General features: G+C 35.5%; 1 protein-coding gene across 6 annotated transcripts in view; it reads left to right on the top strand.

The window, feature by feature from the left end:
- The window catches only part of LOC135686768 (pleckstrin homology domain-containing family G member 7), a 31,107-nt gene that overhangs the window by 4,029 nt on the left and 5,188 nt on the right, over positions 1–21,890 (top strand). The window contains exons 1-16 of one of the 6 annotated variants that reach the window (XM_065203094.2): positions 3,296–4,088; positions 5,272–7,224; positions 8,104–8,160; positions 9,749–9,802; positions 10,807–10,875; positions 13,434–13,490; positions 15,436–15,464; positions 16,391–16,521; positions 17,051–17,103; positions 17,328–17,426; positions 17,703–17,855; positions 18,195–18,290; positions 18,547–18,645; positions 20,117–20,227; positions 20,953–21,048; positions 21,389–21,470. In XM_065203094.2, coding sequence (XP_065059166.2) covers positions 7,168–7,224; positions 8,104–8,160; positions 9,749–9,802; positions 10,807–10,875; positions 13,434–13,490; positions 15,436–15,464; positions 16,391–16,521; positions 17,051–17,103; positions 17,328–17,426; positions 17,703–17,855; positions 18,195–18,290; positions 18,547–18,645; positions 20,117–20,227; positions 20,953–21,048; positions 21,389–21,470 — 1,243 coding nt within the window. In that variant the 5' untranslated portion in view covers positions 3,296–4,088; positions 5,272–7,167. Of the gene's footprint in view, positions 1–2,732; positions 2,809–3,295; positions 4,089–5,271; positions 7,225–8,103; positions 8,161–9,748; positions 9,809–10,806; positions 10,876–13,433; positions 13,491–15,435; positions 15,465–16,390; positions 16,522–17,050; positions 17,104–17,327; positions 17,427–17,702; positions 17,856–18,194; positions 18,291–18,546; positions 18,646–20,116; positions 20,228–20,952; positions 21,049–21,388; positions 21,471–21,890 lie in introns of those variants that run through there. The other 5 variants (XM_065203093.2, XM_065203095.2, XM_065203091.2 and 2 more) reach the window with 5 other exon arrangements.

Consider the following 21,890-nt stretch of genomic DNA (forward strand, 5'->3'; position numbering starts at 1 on the left):
GTCAAAGATTCTAAAACCAGCGTACTTGTCTCAAATATACCTTGAAGCAGAATCTAATTCCTACTACAGGCTAGTAAGGGGTAATAACCATATCCCTTACTTTAATTAAAACGCGTGGTCCACATAATTATTCTAAATATTGATAAAATGCATTAAATTAAGAACTGAAATAGAGCACTAAAATGAGACAAAAAGGGTGTTGTCCCATGGGTCACACCCCTTACCCTCCCTCTCTGCAGTAGCTGGCGCCGCCACTGTACTACGCTAGTTTATATTTTTTACATTAACTCTTATGTCTATTCTGCTACCATTTATATTTGTGATGAGTCAGCTGTTTTTCGAATCTTCAACCTACTCGTAAACCTGACGATTAATCTGAATCTGCATCTGAATCTGATATTGCATGCACTCTTTATTATTTGAATATTGTTTAAGAATATTTAAGCTCAGGATCATCCGATTTTTAAGAATGTTATAAAATTTTGATCAGCCCCAGTTCGCAGATTCGTGTCTCATTTTTCAGCAGTTTTGCAGTGTTCATAACCATATCAGATTTGGTTAAACAAGAACACTTTAAGAATATGTTCTAGTTCAAGACGTGCATTTTATTAGGGCATTGAGGCTGGACAAGATTTATGGTATTCTTATAAAAAAATGTACAGGGAATTACTCTGTGCTGTAAAATGCGGGAAGGTCAGTCTAGACAGATTAATGAGCAAGGTTACGGTATCAGATCAAATGAAGTATGCGTTTCATATATATTAAATCAAAAGTCGGTAATTTGCATTAATATACAGTGGCGGACTGGCTCAGAATTTTTTAACCGGCCACAAATACCTGGAGGGGCCCAGGTGGATGTGGTCTAAAAATCAGGGCGTGCTCAAGTGAGCATTTCACCATAATCGATCAATTTCTAAGCAACATAACATATGTAGCACTAATAGCAAAGTTGAGCTGTTGATTACAAATGGGCGCTGAGTGCACTAATTGAAATTTAACATTAAATAATAAAAATTCTGTCTGGTATGGATTTCAGTAATTTTACACAAGCGACTTTCTTGAAGAAACAAAGTTAAAAGTTATAAGAAAACTAACCTGAGATACATAAAGGATAGTAAGTTTAAATGACAGAATATCTGAGGCGCGAGGAAGCCGTATCTTTACTGAAACTTAAACTAAAGATGACAGACCTAAAAATAGCAAACAAGAAAGGAAGGTACACTGATTCGATTTTTAGAAGTTGTGGCTCACATGCGGAATACATTGAACGTCTATCGGATTTTACAAATTCCTATCAAAAAATCAAAATGAAAAAACTTGCTTAGCGACAAATAAAGCCAAAGCGAATTATTTCTATATACGAAAATTTGATATCTTAATCGTGATGTTACAGCTAAATCATAGCAAGAAGGTTCTCTTTAATTTTTGTGTAATCATCCGCTAAATTGGTTTGCTGTCTGTATTTTTCACAAAACTTTTAGGTTTGTCATTTCGAAGACCGTTACAATCAAATGCTACCAGAAGTTGCATTTCTTTAATTTGCTTTCAAAGAAACCAGTGATCAGTCCTGTCCCCTTTTTGCATCAACTTTGCCTTCCTTTCTGAGAACCATTTGCGATTCGAAGTTTATTCGTCCATTATGTGCAATTTGGCTAATTCTTGCCATTTTATTGACATCTTTTTTATGTAATTTTTTTCATTCCATGAGGCAATACCTTACCTGTGTGTTTTTTATACTAGACAGTCCAGCGCAAGCAAAAGACTAGATTATTCGGTAAACGAATCTTTAAGACGATGCAGCAACCCCCGTTAAAGTATCATTCATATCGCATTATCTTAATGCTATGGCTTGAGTCAAAGAAAACGTTAACGCCGAGTTTGTTACTCAATCAGTCCTTACTTTTTTTGCTAACTGGCAAAAATCTAAGCGAACTCTACAGTTAATACCGGGTAGATTAACTGATCCTGGGTCTATGAAAAATCCAAAAATTTCAGAAAATTCAATCATATTAAAAAGTCTCTATTAACCTCTTATATCCTAAAAAAAGTCAGTCTTTTTTAGCTTCGACCCAATTCATTTTATAACCACATGCTTTGACGTTTATTTAACCTCAGTTTTGATGTAATCCATGATATTTATTATTCGTAATGGGACATCTCAAGGCCCCATATTCCTAAAATGGGGCCTTTTTTCTGCAAAGATGGGGCCCTTTTTGCCAGATTTTAGCCAGGGCCGGTGGGCCAGTCCGCCACTGTTAATATACATGCAATAGAACATTTCAATAGCAAAACATTTTCATACCATAAAACTCTAAATTCTCTTTTTACTTATGTGGAAAAATTTGGGGGCTGGGTGGGGGCTGGGGGGCTTGGTGGGGAGGAGGGCTTGTAGGGGAGGGGGGCTTGGTGGGCAGGGGGTTGGGGGGGTGCTGGGGGGTTGGGTGCTGCAACGTAGCTACAGTTCTGCTACAAAGCATCATAGTTTCACTTCAGCACTCAGTGCAGATACAAATAATTTCTTATAATCTTATAACATTCCCAGTCGTTTAGATATATAGCGAGGCAACTTTTCCTTAGTATGTGCCTCCTTTCCATAAATTTGTAACAAGGGATATCAAGAAGCTAAGATGTTGCTCTGAAAATTTATTTTAACCACGCTTCAAATTTATTTCTTAAAAATTTCTTTGCTAACAATTAACCCTAAATGCTGAATGAAAGCTGTTTTAATGTAGGATGGCGCTGGAAATCTTTAACATTATTGCAACTCACCCAGCTAGCTAGATGTGGAGAGCAGAAATATTTTCAGTGGTAAGTGCAATTTTGGAAACCGTTCTTACCATTCTGTCTCGCACAGATTCTTTTTTCTTACCTCCTTTTTGCATAAGCTTTTAGAGTGTATTTGCTGCCTCGTCTTGGATTCCAGTTTTAGAAACTTCCAGGTTATGGAATCCAATTTCAAAAAGTTCTTAAAAAATATTTTTGTGACGCCATCTCTATTAAGAACTCTATTAAAAACACCCTTTAAAATGGCTGGCATCTGCTACTGTCATTTTTAAAGTTTGCTCAGTTATCGATTGATTGATTGATTAACTGATTGTAATGATTGATTGATTGATTGATTGATTGATTGATTGATCGATCGATCGATTGATTGATTGATTGATTGATTGATTGATTGATTGATTGATTGATTGATTGATTGATAAAAAATCTTTAAAGAGGATGCTCTTTATATCATGGGGATCTTTATTTTTTATGTTGTGACTATTCTACAAGCTCTATTAGGTTAGGTGCAGGTTCGGGCACTGCTGATCAACTGCATGGATTTTTTTATACTGTGAAGCTAACATTGAGCTCTATCCACGCCTTGCTTGAATTTATCTCAAATATGCTTCATATGTGAATAAAGATCTTCTGGTTCAATATTTGGAGACTCCATTGTGTTGGTTAAATTCGAAGAATGTAAGCTTTTTATTCCAACTAATTCAGACAGTTGCTAATTCAATATTCAGAGTCATACATTCTTTGTGATTGAGGATTACATCAATACTGCATGTAACAGGTCTGTAAACTGAGTTTGCTATATTTGTTTTCTGGAAAGAGCAATCCTTTTTGTTCGTTCCTGATAAGTTCGTTCCTGTCTGTTACGTTGACGTTTGTATTGTTGTTAAGATGATTGAATATCAAACATGCAATCTAGTCTTTTAGAAGCTTTTGTAGCCCGTATAAATTTAGTCTTTTAATTGAATGGAGATCAGAGAACAATTATGGATATATTGTACCTATTGTCTTCTGTCTACCCCCTACCTGGCAAATAGTTGAGTCTGTTTAGAAGATGCAATTATTGATGACGGTAAAATAATAAAGAATAGGAAGAAGCCACAGAGATCTTTTGGCAACTCGTGTTTGCATGTTGATAATAATCAGCTTGCACACAGAAAATCGTTATTGAATCCATCTGTTGCTGTTCGGATCGCGATTTTCAATTTGCAGCCATGGATAGGCTAGAAGTTCTATCGGTGGGGCTCTCGAAAAAGTCAAAAAGCGAACCAAACATATGGCAGAAGTGCGCCCGGATCGCCAAAAATGTAATTATGTCGTAATTATGTCGTATATTTGTAATTGAGTCTTGGTTGAAATAAGTGTTAAATGTTATGATGATTGTGATTGCAGTCATGAGAAATTATACCGATTTTGAACTCGTTTGTTAGTCGAAGTATATATTCGAACGATCGCCTATTCTAAGCATTGTATGGTAGCTGATAATTGAACTCAGGCTTTAACGACAAGTTGGAGGCATTCTGAAAGCAGGCTAGATGCCTTTTGTACAGTATGAATGTGATCTGCGAACACGAAAACTTTCCATCATAAAGAATTTACAGCTTCTACACCTTTTGACCGTAATGAGCAAGGGTGTTCTAGTAACAGCAATTATGCAGATGCCTTTAAGTTGCTGTTAACAGCTACATAAAATACAAATAATGATAAACTGAGACTGTGTTTACAAATGTTTATAAAACAAAAATCGTTAGGCCAAAGCAAGCAAGACTTGAAAACATGGACCAATTTGAGTGCTTTATTCGCCATGTTTGCTAGTGTTAAAACATCTTTGTAGTTGAACGTAGAAGGGAGCATCTTCGTTTAGTCTCAATTTATTGTCTATACTTGGAATTAATCCAACAGAGAATGCTTGATAGTTTAGAATGAAATGCTTGAAAACAAAGAATGCTAGATAATAAAGAGTGCGTGATAACGAAGAGGGAACAAAAAGCTTAAAGAATGCTTGGCATATACATAATGTGCGAGTGATGAACGAATTCAGACTGCTGCAAAAACAACGCAGTCTTTGGTAATAGTTTTCAAAATTCTTTCATTTTCTCAGGCAATTTTACATCAATTTCAAGTTCTATTGTCACATTATATTGCACAACATGCCAGCAAGTATATTTATGCAATCTTTGGTAGCAGTTCCTAATGGTTGTGTGATGTTGAAAATAAACAAAAAATTTTAGATAAAGTAACGAACTAAAAGAAAAATGGTTCTTTAAATGAAAAATATTCTTTACTTATCTTGCTAGTAACTAGTAAGTGAATCAACTTCCCTTCTTCCAGATTACTTTGTTAATTATCGATTAATAAATATCTTATGTTTAGAGCTAAACGCCATTTGAAAAAAATGATATTAAGAAAAAAAAAATTTGCTCAGTTCTTAAAGATAAAAGGTCTTGAAATGAATGTCTAAAAAAAACTGGCTATTTTTCGTTTCTTTAGATGAGCGCTGGATGTATGCTGTGCTCGCATCGCACACCCCGCTTCCCGGTTCGCAGTATAGTCACAACATCTTGCAGAAAATCGTAAAGAACATTGACGATTCGTAGCCTTGACCCTTCGTGACATCCTGTGACGTCCTATAGAACTGGAGCTTTTAGCCCTTTAGTCTCTTTAATACAACAGATTGAATCACACGCAGTCAGATATATATTTCATAATATGTTATTATAGGCCACTACGCCTAGACTTCCAACCTAGGAATTGTAATTTAGGCAATTATTTAATGATGTTAGGATAAATGGAATTTTAGTCCAATAACTTTCGCTGAGGCAAAATTACGATATTTTGAATTACCCAGTCACAGTATAAAGATTTTTCTTCAAATGGATAATTAATCTTTTGGTTATTGGCTCCACATCAGGGACATTAACAGTTTTAGGTAAAACAGTAAAAACCTCGCCACTGTGATCATTTCAATTCATCTAAACAAGATTTGTTCTGCATCTTTCATCCCCTTAAATACTTATATAGGTGAAATTCAAAACGAGAGACAAATCTCTATACAAAAAGAAACAATCCGAGTTTTGTAATTCATAAGTGATAATTTCAATTCATATAACATTGTTTGTTTACCCTTTACATTGAAAATCAAATATACAAAACGAGATTACACCAGCTTACGCGCGTCAATTCTCGTCGCGAAATTTTACTCATGGAAGAAAAACAGACCATTGATTCTAAGGTCCTTTTAGTGTGAGAAACTTATTTTGTTTGCAAACTTCTACCTTTGATACCAGAGCACCCTGTTGGGCTGAAGTGAAGTACAATCCTTCCAAAAAGTCATTGGGAACAGAAGCATTCCTCTTCCCCAAAACAATGTTGGTTGAAAAGCCTATTACTTAAACTAGCTGATATAGTTATTTTGGATGAGTTTTTTGTTTGGAAACTATTTTATTTTATTTATTCATGTCATTCAATGTTTGTGGCCGTAAGATAAAGAAATATCTCTCTCATCCCCAAGACAGTGTTGGTTGAAAATTGTCAGCCAGCTGACAGCTTACATTAGATGAGTTTTAAGCCTCGAGCCTGTTTCTATTGAACATTGTTCAAGGGGGATACTACAAGCACGGTTTCGGAAAAAGGCTGGTGTGGTTGCTAAGTGAAGCTCTGGTGCCACCAAGAAAATAAATCTACTAACAACCTCTTTATTCTTTGTTCTTTGAGTAGGATGGGTAATACTTTACCAGAATTGCATTTTGCAGTGCAGTGCACCCAAAAAACTTCACTGCTTTCTCAAATTATATAGTATCATCAGTTTTTTGCAAATTTTTTGACCTGTCATGTTGATCTAGTCTTGGTCATACACTTATTTCTCCGAATTGTAACACGCAACATACTAATATTATGGAGCTTGTACAAAGAGATTTGGTCGAAGGTTGGTTTAGCTCCCAATCTTGTTTACTAGACATTTCTAGACTGTTTTATGATAAAAATGAAATAAATCTTGCAATGACATTAATTCCTCTTTTGAAGTGAGTAACGCATTTCAAAAAGGTCTACTTGGTACAATTGTGTATTTACGCCCGCCCGCGCTGGAAAGAATTTGACGAGCAAAATGCAGTTTCTAGTTAATCTATAAACATTGCAGTTACTTTTTCCAGAAAGAATTAGTGCTTTCAAATGACACTATAATACCTCCACTATACCTGTATGGTGTCTCTAAGGGGTCTGCTGCATGTCTGTGTGATTTCTCTGCACATGCCAGCATGACATCGCTTTTCCTAAAGAACTTCCAATCCCTTCGAAAGATATTTTTATAACGTTGCTTGTCATTAACGAAGGTAGGCTGCTCAGAGGTTACTCTTTTCGTGTTGAACCAAAGGGAAGATTAACAAAATGATAGTTGTCGAACAAATGAAAATGGAGAAAGGGACTAGACGTTTTAGTATCAGGGTGAGAATTATCAACTCTCTGCCATATTTCCTCATAAACATGACATTATGTAACCTTGACTGACATCTCTAATAAGAACATGAAATTTTGATCACTGAAATGTTTCGACCAGTTTAGAACAAAACATCTTTGTGTGACCAGGATATCAATCTGCCTCAAAACATTGCTTACAATGTACTTGTTTGTGACATTGGTACACGAAAGCAAAATACAAATTCTCTTTGACTAAGATATGAATTATCGTATAATTGCCTACATTAACTTGTTTTCGTACTCATTCAGCTCATGATCACCGACATTGGCTTTTATATCTGCTTACCTCTATTACAGGGCCTCTGACGAAGGGGGAGGGGGCCGGGGGGCCATGGCCCCCTCTTTTTTTTGCAAAACAATAGAGCTTTTTTAAATCTTTTGTTATGATTGTTATGTTTTCTCTTGGCCCCTTTACTTTCCAACCTGCTTCGGAGCCCATTTATAAGATTGACAAATAGTTGCATTGTAAATGTTGCAGATTTATGTGTGACCCTTATTTCTGTAAGAAATATTGTTTGTTGGTGAATTCGGGCTATTAATCTCATTAGCGACAATAGCCTGGATACCTTTGCCAATACCATACGTAACCTGTTTATTTTTGCTCCAAACAGCAGCACGTGGTTTATTTTTCTTGTCAACAAAGCTGGGTGATTCCACATAACAACGGCATAACCTCGGTTATTCTACGTATTTTCAGTGGAGCTTTGTCTTTCATTCTTTCTGTGTCTCAAACCTGTGTATTCAATGTTATTTCGCTTTAGCAATCTTGGTTTGGGTCATCAAGAATACTTTGTATGTTCATTGATGATTACTTTTCAATACTTATTCATTAACTTCTTTCAACAGAGCTCTATTCGAAGAAGCAACTCGAGGAAAGAAAAAGTTCGCAAATCAGATAAAATTGTAAGTTTTTTTATGCGAAGAAAAACGTAAGGAAAGGCAAAATTGATATAAAAATTTCACGAGCATTATAAAAGCTGTTGATTTTCTAAGCTTGTTTGAGTTTTCAGTGAATTTAGTGATACACGAATTGGTTTAGCTTACGATATCCAGAATGTTTAATTGAAGCCTACCAGGAGGTGTATACAAAAGTTCTTGCAGTAATGAAATTAGAATTTAGATTCTTTATTATCATTTTGATGGATAATAGCCTACCTTTTTTATTTAACTCAGCAAGAAACCTATTAAATACCTGATAGATTGCTGCATCGGTATGTTTGAGGCAACAAAAACTGCAGTCGCTCCAGGGTAACATTCATTCTCACAGTGTGTGCAGTTAGAACTGGTAGTTTGTGCTTCCCTGTTAGCAAGGCACAGCTGGGTTTGAATATTTCTATGTTTCCTATTTCAAAAATACACGAGGAGAGAAGAATGCATACAAATGCTTTACGATACTCCATCATTGTTCTTAACCACACTTTCTCCTTGTGAAACTGCAAGAAATAGCTCAGAAATATTTTGCGCCAGATTGTATCAAAGACTAAGAAAATATAAACATGGCCAAAAAACTGCTTTACACAATATTTATTAGAAAAATTTTTTGCAAGAGTATTGAGGCTGGGAATTGCTAAAATTTGATAATTTAGTAAGAATAATAACCAGACTCAAACTTCCTCTTCAGCTTGGCTTGTATCTACATGAGTTTTTTGCAAACAAGACAAGCGCGATTTTCACACTAAGAGCTTGGGATACGCGGGTACACTCAGCAAGCTTGCTGATTTATCAAATGAAATTGACCGATTTATCAAAATATGTTGTTATTTTGATAAAGCAAAGCCACTTTTATAGTTATTCTCGTTTTGTCCTGGTTTGTTTTGTATTCACCATGCATAAAGACCGTAGCAAAGACTTTCTGGATGCCTTCCAAAGTCATGCGATGTGTCGCCTAAAGAATGATTTTAGAATAATTATTTTGAAAATCAAAAATTAGCTATAATTAAGGTATTCTTGGGAAATAATGTCAAAGTAGTTTTAAAAGTTGTTTTATAGTCAAGAAATTGCCCCTTCAGACCCAATGACTTTTGATTTTTTTTAAAAAAATTGGCTATTGTATTTGTATAAGCAATGGTCTCTTCCGCAGCAATTGAAATTCTAAATTAGAATCTAAACCCTACATTGCTCTCAGTGGCGTAGTGAGGGGGAAGCAAGAGGGGGCAGACGCCCACTAATGGCAAACAATCTTCTTAAAAGAGCGTTTCTAGGCGTTCTAAAGAATAAAGACCCCCACTTCACTCAGCTTGCCTTTGCCCCCAATCTTACCACCCTAGGTGCACTACTAGTCACTCAATGGCAAAGTTTTGCCATCTTTCATGGATTTGCTTGATAAGCCATTGAGATATTTGCATGAGGAACTTTTGTACTGATATTTGACCTTTCAGTCGTTTTAATACTATACTCGTGATGAATGTGCTATATAATAATATAATACTGTACTAGTTATCTACTGTAAAAGTCGATTTGATACTATACTAGTTATTTTGCTTATGTCTAGGACGCTAAACTTCAGAAAGCTGCATCTTTGGACAAACCATTTGTGGAAAATAACGTAGGGGTATGCTTTGATTATTTGCTTTTAAACAGTTTCATGGCAGCTGTCATTTTTAAGTACATTTACTTTCAGTTGTAATTTTGCTTACTGCAACTTCGTTTTGTTTAGATTTATGCGTAAATAGAGTTTCTCGTTTGAAAATTTGTGTATGGAAGTATGCCTGGTCTGAAATATTTCGCTTTCAGACAAAACCTTTTAAGTTCATCTCATATTTAATTTAACTCATTTAAAAAGAATGAGCGTAAGACCACCAGTGCTAGAGCACATTAGATATACAATAAAGATTTCAAAAAAGTGGGCTACCCTAAGACCGTATATTAATTTTTTAAGTTTGGCTAAATTCAATTCTTCGAACGATCACAAATTATCATGAATAGTAGGTAATGAAGAGAATCGCCAATTCTTACAATACGTTACCCTTTGCTCCAGGCTCTCTCCACTAAACACAAGAGTGTTTTAAAGAGCGACTGGTACTTGGGGTAGAAATACGTATTGTAAAAATTCCTTTTTCCTCCTGGAAAAGTGATTTTGCTGGCAGTAAAAGGGCGCGACCTAAAAATTGTTGCGCTGGCACTGATAACCAAACTCTTGATGGTATTTGCCACCATCTTTATGTAATTCAAATTATTTGCACAACTTGAGGCGTACAGCCCTGTAAATGCTGTCTATGACGTATAAAAACCATTATATTGCTCAATTTCAGACAATGTGTTGACGGACGACCTAAATGGTTTGATGGCAAATAACCAGAATAAAACATGACCAGACCCTAGATATGTACACATTCTCCATGTTTAAAAACCGCCTGTTGAATTGCCCCAGTTTAACTCCCAATTCTGAATTCCAAGGAGGTAGACATAAACGATATTGAATTCATAACTGGGTGTTGTCTAGTCGGATACGAAAGAACTTTGCTTAGTTTTCCCATCACATGTTATACTTAGAGGCGTTGACGAGATTCTGAATACAGTAAGAAAGAATGCTTTATTTGCCAATTTCAGCTCGAGAAAAAAGATTCGATTGGACAAACCAATGGTATCCTACCTGAAGTTCCTGTTATAACAGTTGAGGTATGATTTTACAAATGATTGCAATTAAGGTCACATATGAATTTTATAAGCAAACTTTATGTATAGAAAGAAATCTTAATTTTACGTAGAAGCGAAGGAACAACAAAATATATACTCTTTTAAGAGCAAGATAAGTTGACAATAGCTTACAGCAGCAGAAACAACGCAGGATGCGGTTGTTTGTTTAGCATATAGTTTTGGCTTTTTTATCAAGAAGAGAGTTCCAATGTGATGACGTTACGAAAATCTTATTTTGGAATTTTTCAATTTTGGCTACGTAACCTGAAAGAGCCTTATGAAAAAGCTCTAAATATGTACAATCGGTTGAATGTTTTACAAACAGGCTAAGTTATGGCCAATTTCAAGTTTACCATTAGATTACTGTTACTCTCCTGGCCTGGTTGATAAAAACATGAGCCAAGACAAAAGTACATTAATTTGATGGGGAAGAATCTGTACTCATATGGCCAAATCGCACCCAATTTGGGACATATTGAACAGATCTTTCTTATTTAGAGGTAGTCTATGCTGTTCTGTCAGACTACATGGTCAATTAAAACTGGACTAAAAAATTTAAAATATTGGATGAGGTGACACTTTGGTACTCTAAAGGGGATTGAGAACTAGGGAACTAGTTACGTGAGAAACATAAGCATGGCTGAATCTTACTTTCCGTTAATTTATGATTGGGAAATACATGTTCTTGTTGACTTAAGGCACCCACGCTGCGTTGAACAGTTGACCCTGTGCGTATAGTTATTAACTGTAGTGAAGTATGTATTAGCGATTAGTGTATTTCCTATTGAATAGAGGATGATTCACGAAAATAGATTAACATCCAGCCTCAATTTAGAACTAATATTTTCATCGAATATCTTTTGCTGCTGCCCCACGTGGGAAAATTGTAATAATTGCTGTTTTATTACCAAATTTATCAGAACAGTGCCTTATTTTTTAATTAATTGCAACATTGAGGCTGCATTGTTAGGAAATGATTACTGGAATGCCAATTAATGTTAATTTCCTTAACTGCACTTAAAGAAAGTTGAAATATTGGATATAAGTGAATGAGTCACTTAGTTTAGATAGTTTAGTCCGCGTTGGTTACATTGGAATACAGAGGTGATATGCATGATAAGACATGACATATACAAAGATTTTTGTACTACAATCAATGCACGTCTTCTTATGCAACTAGAAGATAGAAGTTCATAGGGGAGTAACTAAGTACAGAAAGTTGATAGGAATGGAATTGAAAGGTAGTAACTATCATTTTTATATAAACACGTTTGTAGAATACAACGCAAAAACCTGCCCAGCCTCAGATTGCAAAATGTATGTTTTTATTGCAATCATCAGTAATAGTTTTCAAGTTTTCATAAAATGCTTCGAAAATCTTCAATTCGAATGCTACGAAATAGAATTTGCCATGGTGTCTGCAATTTGATACTCATTTTAATTTGAGATAAGTCGAGGGAACAATTTGAAGACGAATGTAAAATATGGCTTACACTCATTTTATATAAGAACCAGACAATTTTTGCCAAAGCGCAATTTTTTGGATAGTTTGAGGCTTGAGTGTTTTTTCTGTTGGTCTTATTTCAATACTGAATTTCCACAACTACATACTAAAAATGTTTTTAAGTTCCGTAGTTTAAGTAAATAACAGCTCTGAATGTCATTTTCAGTAGCATGGTTGATTAGCTGACAAAATCTGCTTTTTTGTTAATACGATAGTAAACGTTCAAGCACACATTGGTTTTTTCTTGCGATCTTTCATGTAGGGCTGGATACTTTTTCGTTGTTCTTATTTTTTTGTCAAGTCAAACCTCTATGTTTTTATAAACTTAGTGTTCTTATGAAAAGAGTGTATCAGTTAATAGGGCAATGTACGTCATAAATTGTTTGAGTAGGGAACAAAAGACATACCAGTCAGTAAAATCAAAAAGAGATGGGATTAGCATTTGGTTATTGGGTTCAGCTTGTTGAGATCTCTATTGCTATACATAACTGATATGTAAGGAGCATGGCTTATTTAATTCAAAATGAGACTTTGACAAAGTACTTTTATCACTATCAACCAGCTCCAGAAGTACATGATGATTATGATGATAAAATCTAAAGTGGATGTACGAATTGCTTGATACGCAATGTCAGCACGCATCTTGATACGCATCTTAAAAATTATTGAAAATTTCCAAAGAGGCTAAAAAGTGCACAAATTTTGTATTTAATCGAAGCTCCTGTGATCATAGTTCACAAATTGTGTTTCCAATTAGAACCCTGAAATAGAAATAGAGATCATATTAAGAGCACGTCTTGTCTTCCAGCAGTCGAATTTTTTTGACCTGTATCAGAATTACAGAAATAGAATATTGACAATGGCTTATATACTCGTGCATACTCTTGCAAATATGCTTAAGATGTAAGAATTTGGAAAATGTGGACACAGACGGGGGCTACAGGGTTTTTTTACGAAACTTGGTCTCTTTCATTTTCAGTCATTTGAATCAAGGCTTGTTCTGTGTTCTTGTTAACATACTGCCTCTTACATTTAGAATGAAGATAGTGAATCTTGGGGATCAGGTGAAGACATGAGTGACGATAAATTTGTGGTAAGATTGTTTTTCTTTCATTTCTTATAACGTATCGATGTATATGCTGTTTTACCAGTGCCTCGTCTTCGAAAGGCAGTTCTTGGCATTGCGCAATGTCTTTCCTTAATTTGTTGATTTGATACCGATACCGAAGCTTTACTGGTAAAGGGAAAGGAAATGAAAAATTTGGGAATGTGACCTTTAGTGAGATCAGCTCGCGACGAATTTGTACCGAATTTTTATATCGGTGCTAGCAAAGATGGGTAATTACACCGTTATCAGATCAGAGTTTTCTCCATCCAAGCTTCGTTTGGAAGTATCAGTTTCATTCGTTGGGGATGGGGGAGGGGGCTCAAGTCCTGCAATTTAGTCCCTTCACCCACAATGATTCGCCTTCGTAACTGCAAGGTTGGAAACAAAGGTAGGAATTAAATTCTTGAGCAAGGATCACATTGTGACCATTGTAAAGATAATAGAAAATATCAGTTTGAAAGCGTAACAGTTTATGTACCAGTTTTATACTGGCGTTACCAACGTACAAACACTCTGCCTCTCCTTCAAGGCGCAAAAAACGTGACGGAACATTGATTGAAGCTATCCACTGTAATGCTTAGTAAAAGTGTATAATACTCAAAGATTTTTGTAAATTCTAACTTGTGTAAGTCACCTGTTGTTTATTTAAGTAAATAATTGGCCCCTTTTCCATTCTGGAAGCTATGCAGTCACAGGACCCGGTTTGTGTGTTCTTTACTGCCCCACGCACTGTTTGGTAAGAATATTGTGTTATTCTGATTTCAAGATTAGCCTTAGTACCATTTTTTGAAACTTGGTGCTGCTTTACGCAATTTTTATTATATTCTCAAAGAAACAAGAGCTCGAACTTAAGTGAAAACTACACAAGAGGTAGTCTAACATGTCATATGATGTGATTAAATGAATGCAGAAACTAGCGTAGCAAACTTTTAGGCTTTACCTCGGTAAGTGTTTGGGATTTCATTATGCAAAAAGCAACATTCTTGAATTACACTGCTCTAGCTTTGAATTAACTGAACATCTTGTTCTGTGAAAGAACAGTCTTCTGTCTTCTGTGAAGGAGATGCATCAAAGCAATCTGACACTTTAGTTAACAAATTTAATTAACTAAAAATACGGTTCTGATTATAACCATAATCTTGACAAGCTGTTATTTTGTCCGCTTCTGCCCTGAAACAATGGTTTTCTACGTTATAAGCCTTGGCCAAATCCAGTGAGATCGAACTATTGGTCCTTGTAATCTTTAGCTTATTCTAAATGAGCTTCGTGTCATGGGAATTACGCTGTTAGTTTTGAAAGTGGATAACATTGTACCCAGAGTTTGGATAAAATTCTTAGTAAAACATTACTGCGATTTAAGTTATTGTCCTAGAGGTGAAATTGTTTACGGTTGGGCAGAATCAGGCGGGACATTTTGGACTTATATCTTTCCATACATCTTCTCCGTTACACAATCTGTGAAAATAGCCTTGTTCTTAAGAAATTTAACAAATGGCAAATAAGATGCTTTTCTGGTTTAATGGTTAAAAATTGTTGGCGCAAAGCCCCAGTTCTCGATTAGGGTCAATGGTGTAGGAAAACTTAAAAGCATTTGAAATCTTTTCAAGGTGATATGAATAGATATGAATAGATATTTGGTATCAAGTTCACAAGAGCTCTATCACTAGGCAAATCTTAACTCGTCTCTGAGGTCATCTGTCACCTTTACATTTTATAGCGCGTAATATTACCCGCTATAATATTACGAGTGTTTCTTTTCTACCTTCTCGCTGCCAGCTCTCGTTCTTCAAATCGTTTTGATACCTTGTGTCTTCACCTTCTAATTATAATCTTCCAAAAGGTACTGCAATTTGTTACCAATAATCTCCCTTGCCTAAATCATAGATATATTTCAAATTTCATATTTCATGTCTTATGTTTGTGATTACAGGGAGAAAGCGAGGAAGACGCTGCTATGAGGTTTGTAGTTAAATGCTTGATTGTAATGTTGAAGCGTAATAGGCTATAACAGCCCCCCCCCCCAATCTAACTAATTATCAATCTTTTGGGACGTTTCAATGATTGCTCTTGGTACTTGAGTTGATTAGCTACCCCCGTTCCTCACCCGTATCTCTTCCTTGGCTTCATTTGTATTTGGCATTTTTATGCACACGCCCTTCTCTCGGCCCTTCATTCTTTCATAGTCGTTGTTTAGGAGAAGTATCCAACGCTTCAGGAGATCATACAGTTCTTCTAGAATATCTGGATTCCAAAGAAAATATTTCGAGGTTTTCATTCGGATATTGCATAACGGACAGCGATATTATTTAATAGCTAGCAAAGATAATAGAAGAATAATACAAGGCAGTCCAGTCTTGGTTTTTCTCTTCCTTCAGTTTCTACAAACTTTAAAAAAAATTGTTAACATTTAGTGGAGTTAAGCTCTGGAACTCCTTGCCAGACGAACTTAAAATTTCTTGCAACAAAAATGCCTTCAAAAGGATGATGAAAATTCACTTGATACAAAACTTTTCACCACTTAAAACCTTAAATACACTTCTAAACCCTCCCTACCCCTTTACTGGTTAATATGACCTTTTCATTATTCTTCTATAATCAGTTATCTTTACTGTTCTGTTATGTTCAATTCAAACTAAAATCTATACATAATGTTATTAAGTACGTCAAACAGGGCACATGACTCGATAGCTCATCGTGAGTTTTTTCATGTGTTCCTCAGCATAATAAAAACCAATTGATTATCTGATCATACTTATTTCTCTAATTTGAAACTTCTAAAAATTGCATTTAAATCAGTATATTGTAATTAATTTGTTTGCTTGCCGAAAAAAATTTTGAGTTTGAGTTTCCGCTCAGTGCTTATGCTTGATAAAATTGTCTTTCAGACGAGCGGCTCTGCAATGCACGCGGTCGTCACGGAGGCGCCTGCCAAATGCCACCGAAGTGGAGCCTGATTCGAACCTGCGTATGGATTTACATACTCTTTATCTTGAAGCGACGGGACACAAAGTTAATGGTAAATTCTATTCTATATCAGTTATTCCTTTTTTTGTATTTGATGAATGCTAGTCTGAGGTGTCATAGCTTCCTAGCAAAGTTTTTTCTAAGGAGTTTTCACAGCAGGGACAATTTCTCGGAGAGGGCCTAATTCAGAACAGATGACAAAGAAGTTGTCTCTCCGGTATCGAACAATATGAGATTGAGCCTTATCTATCTATTAAACTTTTCAATTAGTCTTGTGCTCTTCTTAATTCGAAATTTTTTGCCTCTCTGAAACTGGAACCATTTTAAATATCAAAGGGGTAAGATAAACCTACAACTACGGGATATTTTCCCTCTACCACGCGCGCAAGCCTTGAGCCTTCTGAGACAAAAATCTCTTCAGTCACAATGTTAAAAATGCTCAGCCTTCTAACCTGTTTCTCATAAACTTTAAAGAGATAAGAAATCTCTCCCTAAGAGTAGCATGTTTTCAATTGTCTGTCACTAGTGACCTATCATTATCATCATTTATTTTCATCAATTTTCTTTCTCTCTTACTCTAGACTCACGAAATTTGGAAGGAAAAACTCCTTGGGCTATGCTGAAAAACAAACTGGTAAATATAAACAACACTTCGTTGAAATGTTTATGATGAATAATAATGCATCTTATTTTGTCAATGCATCTCCTATATTGATTTACTTTCAGTTTGATGTTCATTTACGGGTTGTGCATTTCGCTTCAATCTATAATCCAAAATTATCTTCTTATCACCTCCATCTTTCTCCATTCTGTTCGTTATCAAGCATTCCTTTCACTTTTAACTGCTTCTGCCTATAGGGAGGGAAGAAAGCAAATCTAGAATCTTTGAGAGTGCTGTTGGAGGAAATGGGGGAATGTGGAAAGGATTTAGCAACACACGCCTTGGTGAAGTACAAGGTAACTCCTATATCGAATATTTCAAAAGCATACAATTTATAGAAACAACAGCTTAACATCTGTTATTTTGTTGGTACTGTTTATTTCCAACGTAACCCTGCTACTCTAACCTTAGTATATTTTGTGCTTTCATAAACCTGTGCATTCAAGAAGTAGGCGGGTAAAAATACAAATGAAACTCTTGCCCTACCAATAATTAATTGTCCCAGAATTACTTTGTAGAATGACCTAGCTACTATTCAATCTTATTCAATTCTTCACATTCAAATCTTTCAGCATTTGCACTGGACTGATTTATCAGGCAATATATTAGACGAAGCTGCCGTAAATGCATTGCCAACAAAAGAGAGGAAACGATTCGAAGCAGTGTGGGAGCTTTTCCATGCAGAAGTTACTTACATTACGGATCATCTTCTAGTTTTGAAAGAGGTGATCAAACTTTTTTATAATTTCAATACCTTGATAAGAAGTTAAATCTTTAAAAGAAGCAGGTAGCTGTCAAACTGTAGAGAAAGGACCAATGGTGATATGGAGTAGTAAATAGTACGTAGCACATGTTTTTCCATAAAAGCCACATCCTCTATGATGCCCCTAAAAGGCTCGACATTTTACTCGATTTATTTACCAATAACCCTTGACGTTTCAATATTCCTCTTCAAAAGGTGTCCTTTTATTTAGTTTTCAAGGCTCTTATTTTTGGAATTGCTTCGTTTCTCGTGGCTAGAATTATTAACTCTACAACCTTGTTATTCTTTTGTTTATGTTTAGGTCTTCCATCTACCCATGGCTATGGCAAAAAAATTTGGTTTTTTGGATAGAGTGAATCCAGACATTGTGTTCAGCAACATCGACAGTTTAATACAGGTCTTTATGCTTTTAGTTTCAATTTCTATTACAACTGAAAAGGATGCCCATTTTCTATGAATAGGAGATGCAAATTATTTCGAATCATTTTCTTATATTTTTTGGGTCAGGTTTTACTTTGTTCTGAATTTTTTTTTTCCAAACAGTTATATTCGTTTTGAATATATATGTGATCACAGCACTATTTGCAAACATGGTAGTTTGTGCAACTTTTGGTTTATACATAATCGTAATTAGTTTTTTCTAATCGATCCAGGCCTCGACTTCATTTGCTGAAAAGCTGTTGCGGATGTTTGAGGTCGAGACCGAAGCTCAATTCGGCAACTCGAAAACAATCATCAGCGCTTTCAGAGAGGTAGGAAACGAATAATACTAATTATTACTCTGATGAAATCCTGGATGCTTGGGCGAGATATTTGAAATAAAATAAAACCTAACGTCTTTAAAATTTGGTCGGCATCCTTTGTTTCAAGTTCACTCTAATCTTTGCTTGTATAACCATCACTACGCTAAACGTTGTTGGAAATAGCAGTTTCCTTAAAAAAATATAATTTACTTCGGTTCACCCAACTTCTAATACGTAATACACGCATTCTGTTTTATAATGAACTGCCTATCAGACTTCAGGCCCCGAGATAATCCAAACATTCAGAACCAACACACAGTAAACATTGTTGCCCACAAAGATTAGCTGTTTCCGTTTCTAATTTCAGTTTCAAATTACCTCTAACTAACGTTTACCAAAAATACCAAATACCAAAAATAACGTTTTGTATTCTTCATAAATTTTTCCTTAATTCGACCATCAAATGTAGAGCTCATAGTCTTGGTCGTTCCTTTCCTTAAAAAATGCTAAAATATCCAATCTCTTAGAGACAAGATGCATCGACAGTTAGGTACCTACTACAAACAAACATAATATGAGATAAGGAGCTACTGACAATTATATACCTGTTCAAGTGATTTTTTCTACTAATAAGATGTTCTATTTCATGTTAACTATCTGGCATGTTTCTGTGTTTCTTAAAGATAACTTTACTTGGCATATACGAAGAAATTGCGTAACTTGACACTTATAATGAGCTTAGTCACGTGTAAATGGTAATGGATTTTTTCGAGTACTGCTCCTGTATACTATTGTATATATTGCTTTCTGGAAACCAGGGCAACAGTTTATTCCGAACTTTGAGGTCTGATTTTGCCCACTTAATAAGAAATTGCTCTATGTCGTACTTAGTTTTTATCAACAGAGCTTCTGGAGCAAGTAATGTAAATGACTGCTTCTTTGTAATACCTGAACATTTAAAGTATATCTGCCTCCCATGACAGTTCATAAGGGCGAATGTTGGAACATCGCTTGCAAGAACGCTAAGAGATCTAGTCATAAGTCTTTTAGGTAATCACGTCATGAGATTCTTGCGGTCATTAACAAATAAGATAGATCAAGAAAGACACTTCTTTAATTTTTTTCGTTCTAGCTGTCTTTGTTGTCACTAAATGTTAGCAACTGTCTAGAAAACGGATGAGATTGTGTCCTTAACCGCCAAAAGGGCAACAAAAGGGTATTGGCATACGTTGCCACATCAAGTATTCATTTGCGTTAAATATGATACCAAAAGTCACCAAATTCTTGACAGTCAATAATTTCATGATTTAACCGCATTCAGATAATATGCCAGGATACTAATGAGGCTTAGGCAAAGATAGATCACGGTTAGTTAAAAAATGGTTGATATTGTAGGAATGATGATTAGAATTTCAGGCTTCGAATCAAGCATCCACTATAATGTGCCACATTTTCCTTACTTCATTTCATTCTCTTCCAGTTTAACTTGTCTCTGCATCCAGAGTATCACGAGTACTGTGTAAATTACTCAAAAGCGAGAGGACATCTTAATTCACTCAGTGAAGACGCAGAATTCAAAGAGTTTATGAAAGTATGTCTCAAATTGTAGTGTTATGTTTGGGAGCACCTCTTTAGGTGTTTGGGAGCACCTCTTTTGTAGATTTTGAAAAATAAATGGTAAAAGGTCCTCACAATGCTCTCTACTTCCCTATAACAATACCACGTCAGCCATATTCCTGGAACCAGGATATTTGCAAATGACAGCAAAAGCGTCGACATTTTAGACACTGTTAGAATATATAAGTTTACTTCAGAGCGTTTTTCTAAAGCCGTCAATAATATGTTGCCAATTGTGATTTCAAGTTGTCGTTAATCGCTTAAACACAGGATTTTTCACACTTTTGTGAAGAACACAAATAGTGATGCATATTATTCCCATCCACCACGAAGCTATATTTTTGCCGCCATGATGGATCATAGCCCAGCCTTGGATACGCATGACAACGCATTATTTAGGTTACAGAGATTTTACTAAGGAATGCTGCCTTCCAGATTTCTAAATGATTTTTCTTTAAAATCGCTCGAGGGAATTAAGGAGGGACGTTCAATCATAGTTCTTGGTATCATCGGCTTATGCATCCCCGGTATCTTTCCACTTTGTGCATGTTAATTGGGGTTGGGGCCTACAATTTTCCTGTCCCAACGGATACCTTATGAATAACAAAATAAAGCTTTCTTCCATATTGCAAATCGAGCTTTTAAACATTAAAGACTTTTTTTGTAAGGTTAAATTTTAGTACTTTTTTCGTCTTCTAGTGGAGTGAAGCCGACCTCAGATGCAATCGTTTGCGCCTTAACGATTTGCTAGTTGCGCCAGTACAGCACTTGACAAAATACCCATTATTACTCAAGGTACTTTTATAATTTTTTTTCCAATGATTGATATGAATTAACATTATTTCTAATTTTTGTTCAAAGTTATCTTTGTCTATAAACTCCTTTGTGCATTTTCCTCATCGCATGTTCTAAGGTTTATATTTCTTTATTTGTTTGAGCTACCGATACTAACTTGCATTGTCCATTGCTGAGCCGCGAAACACGCAGTCTCTTTTAAACAGGAGCTTTTGTGCAGCCTCAAACATAATCAGCCAAGAAGCCTGGCTAGGATATGATTTCTGTTACAAAGATACAATTAAAAGAGAATTATCTCCCATTTTAAATAATTTACACTGGTTTTTCTCTATTTTTCCAGGCAATCAAAACCAATACGACAAAATCGAGTGGCGAATATGATCCTCTTATGGCAGTAATAAACAGTGTGCAAAAGTCAATTCGTGAGTACCATGTTGGGAATCTAGAAGTCTCTTGCTTCCCCTAAGTATATTGCTTTATCTTACGCAAGGGCATAGAGACATGCTCCCCCCCCCCCCCTCCCTCTCGTCCACTATTCAGATCTAGTCGTTTGTGTATTACTGTTAATTTGTATCTTTAAATATAACTAACCACACGTACACAAGTGGATAAAAAATCTCCAACGATGCTGTGATATTCATTACTTTTCTTGAAAGAAATTACTTTTCGTGTCAACAGATGATACCTTGAAAAGCCAAAGCACTTTTCTGTAAATTGAGATGTTTCCTGTTCTTTTACCAGCTTCTACTTCACAAAGTGATTTTGAAACCTGAAGCATTCAGATTGAGCCATTTTCAATTTGACAAATTTTTCACCCTTAATACTGCAAACATTTTAAGTTT

Source organism: Rhopilema esculentum, chromosome 6, assembly GCF_057945365.1.
Source record: "Rhopilema esculentum isolate cy_ngs chromosome 6, ASM5794536v1, whole genome shotgun sequence".
NCBI lineage: Eukaryota > Metazoa > Cnidaria > Scyphozoa > Rhizostomeae > Rhizostomatidae > Rhopilema > Rhopilema esculentum.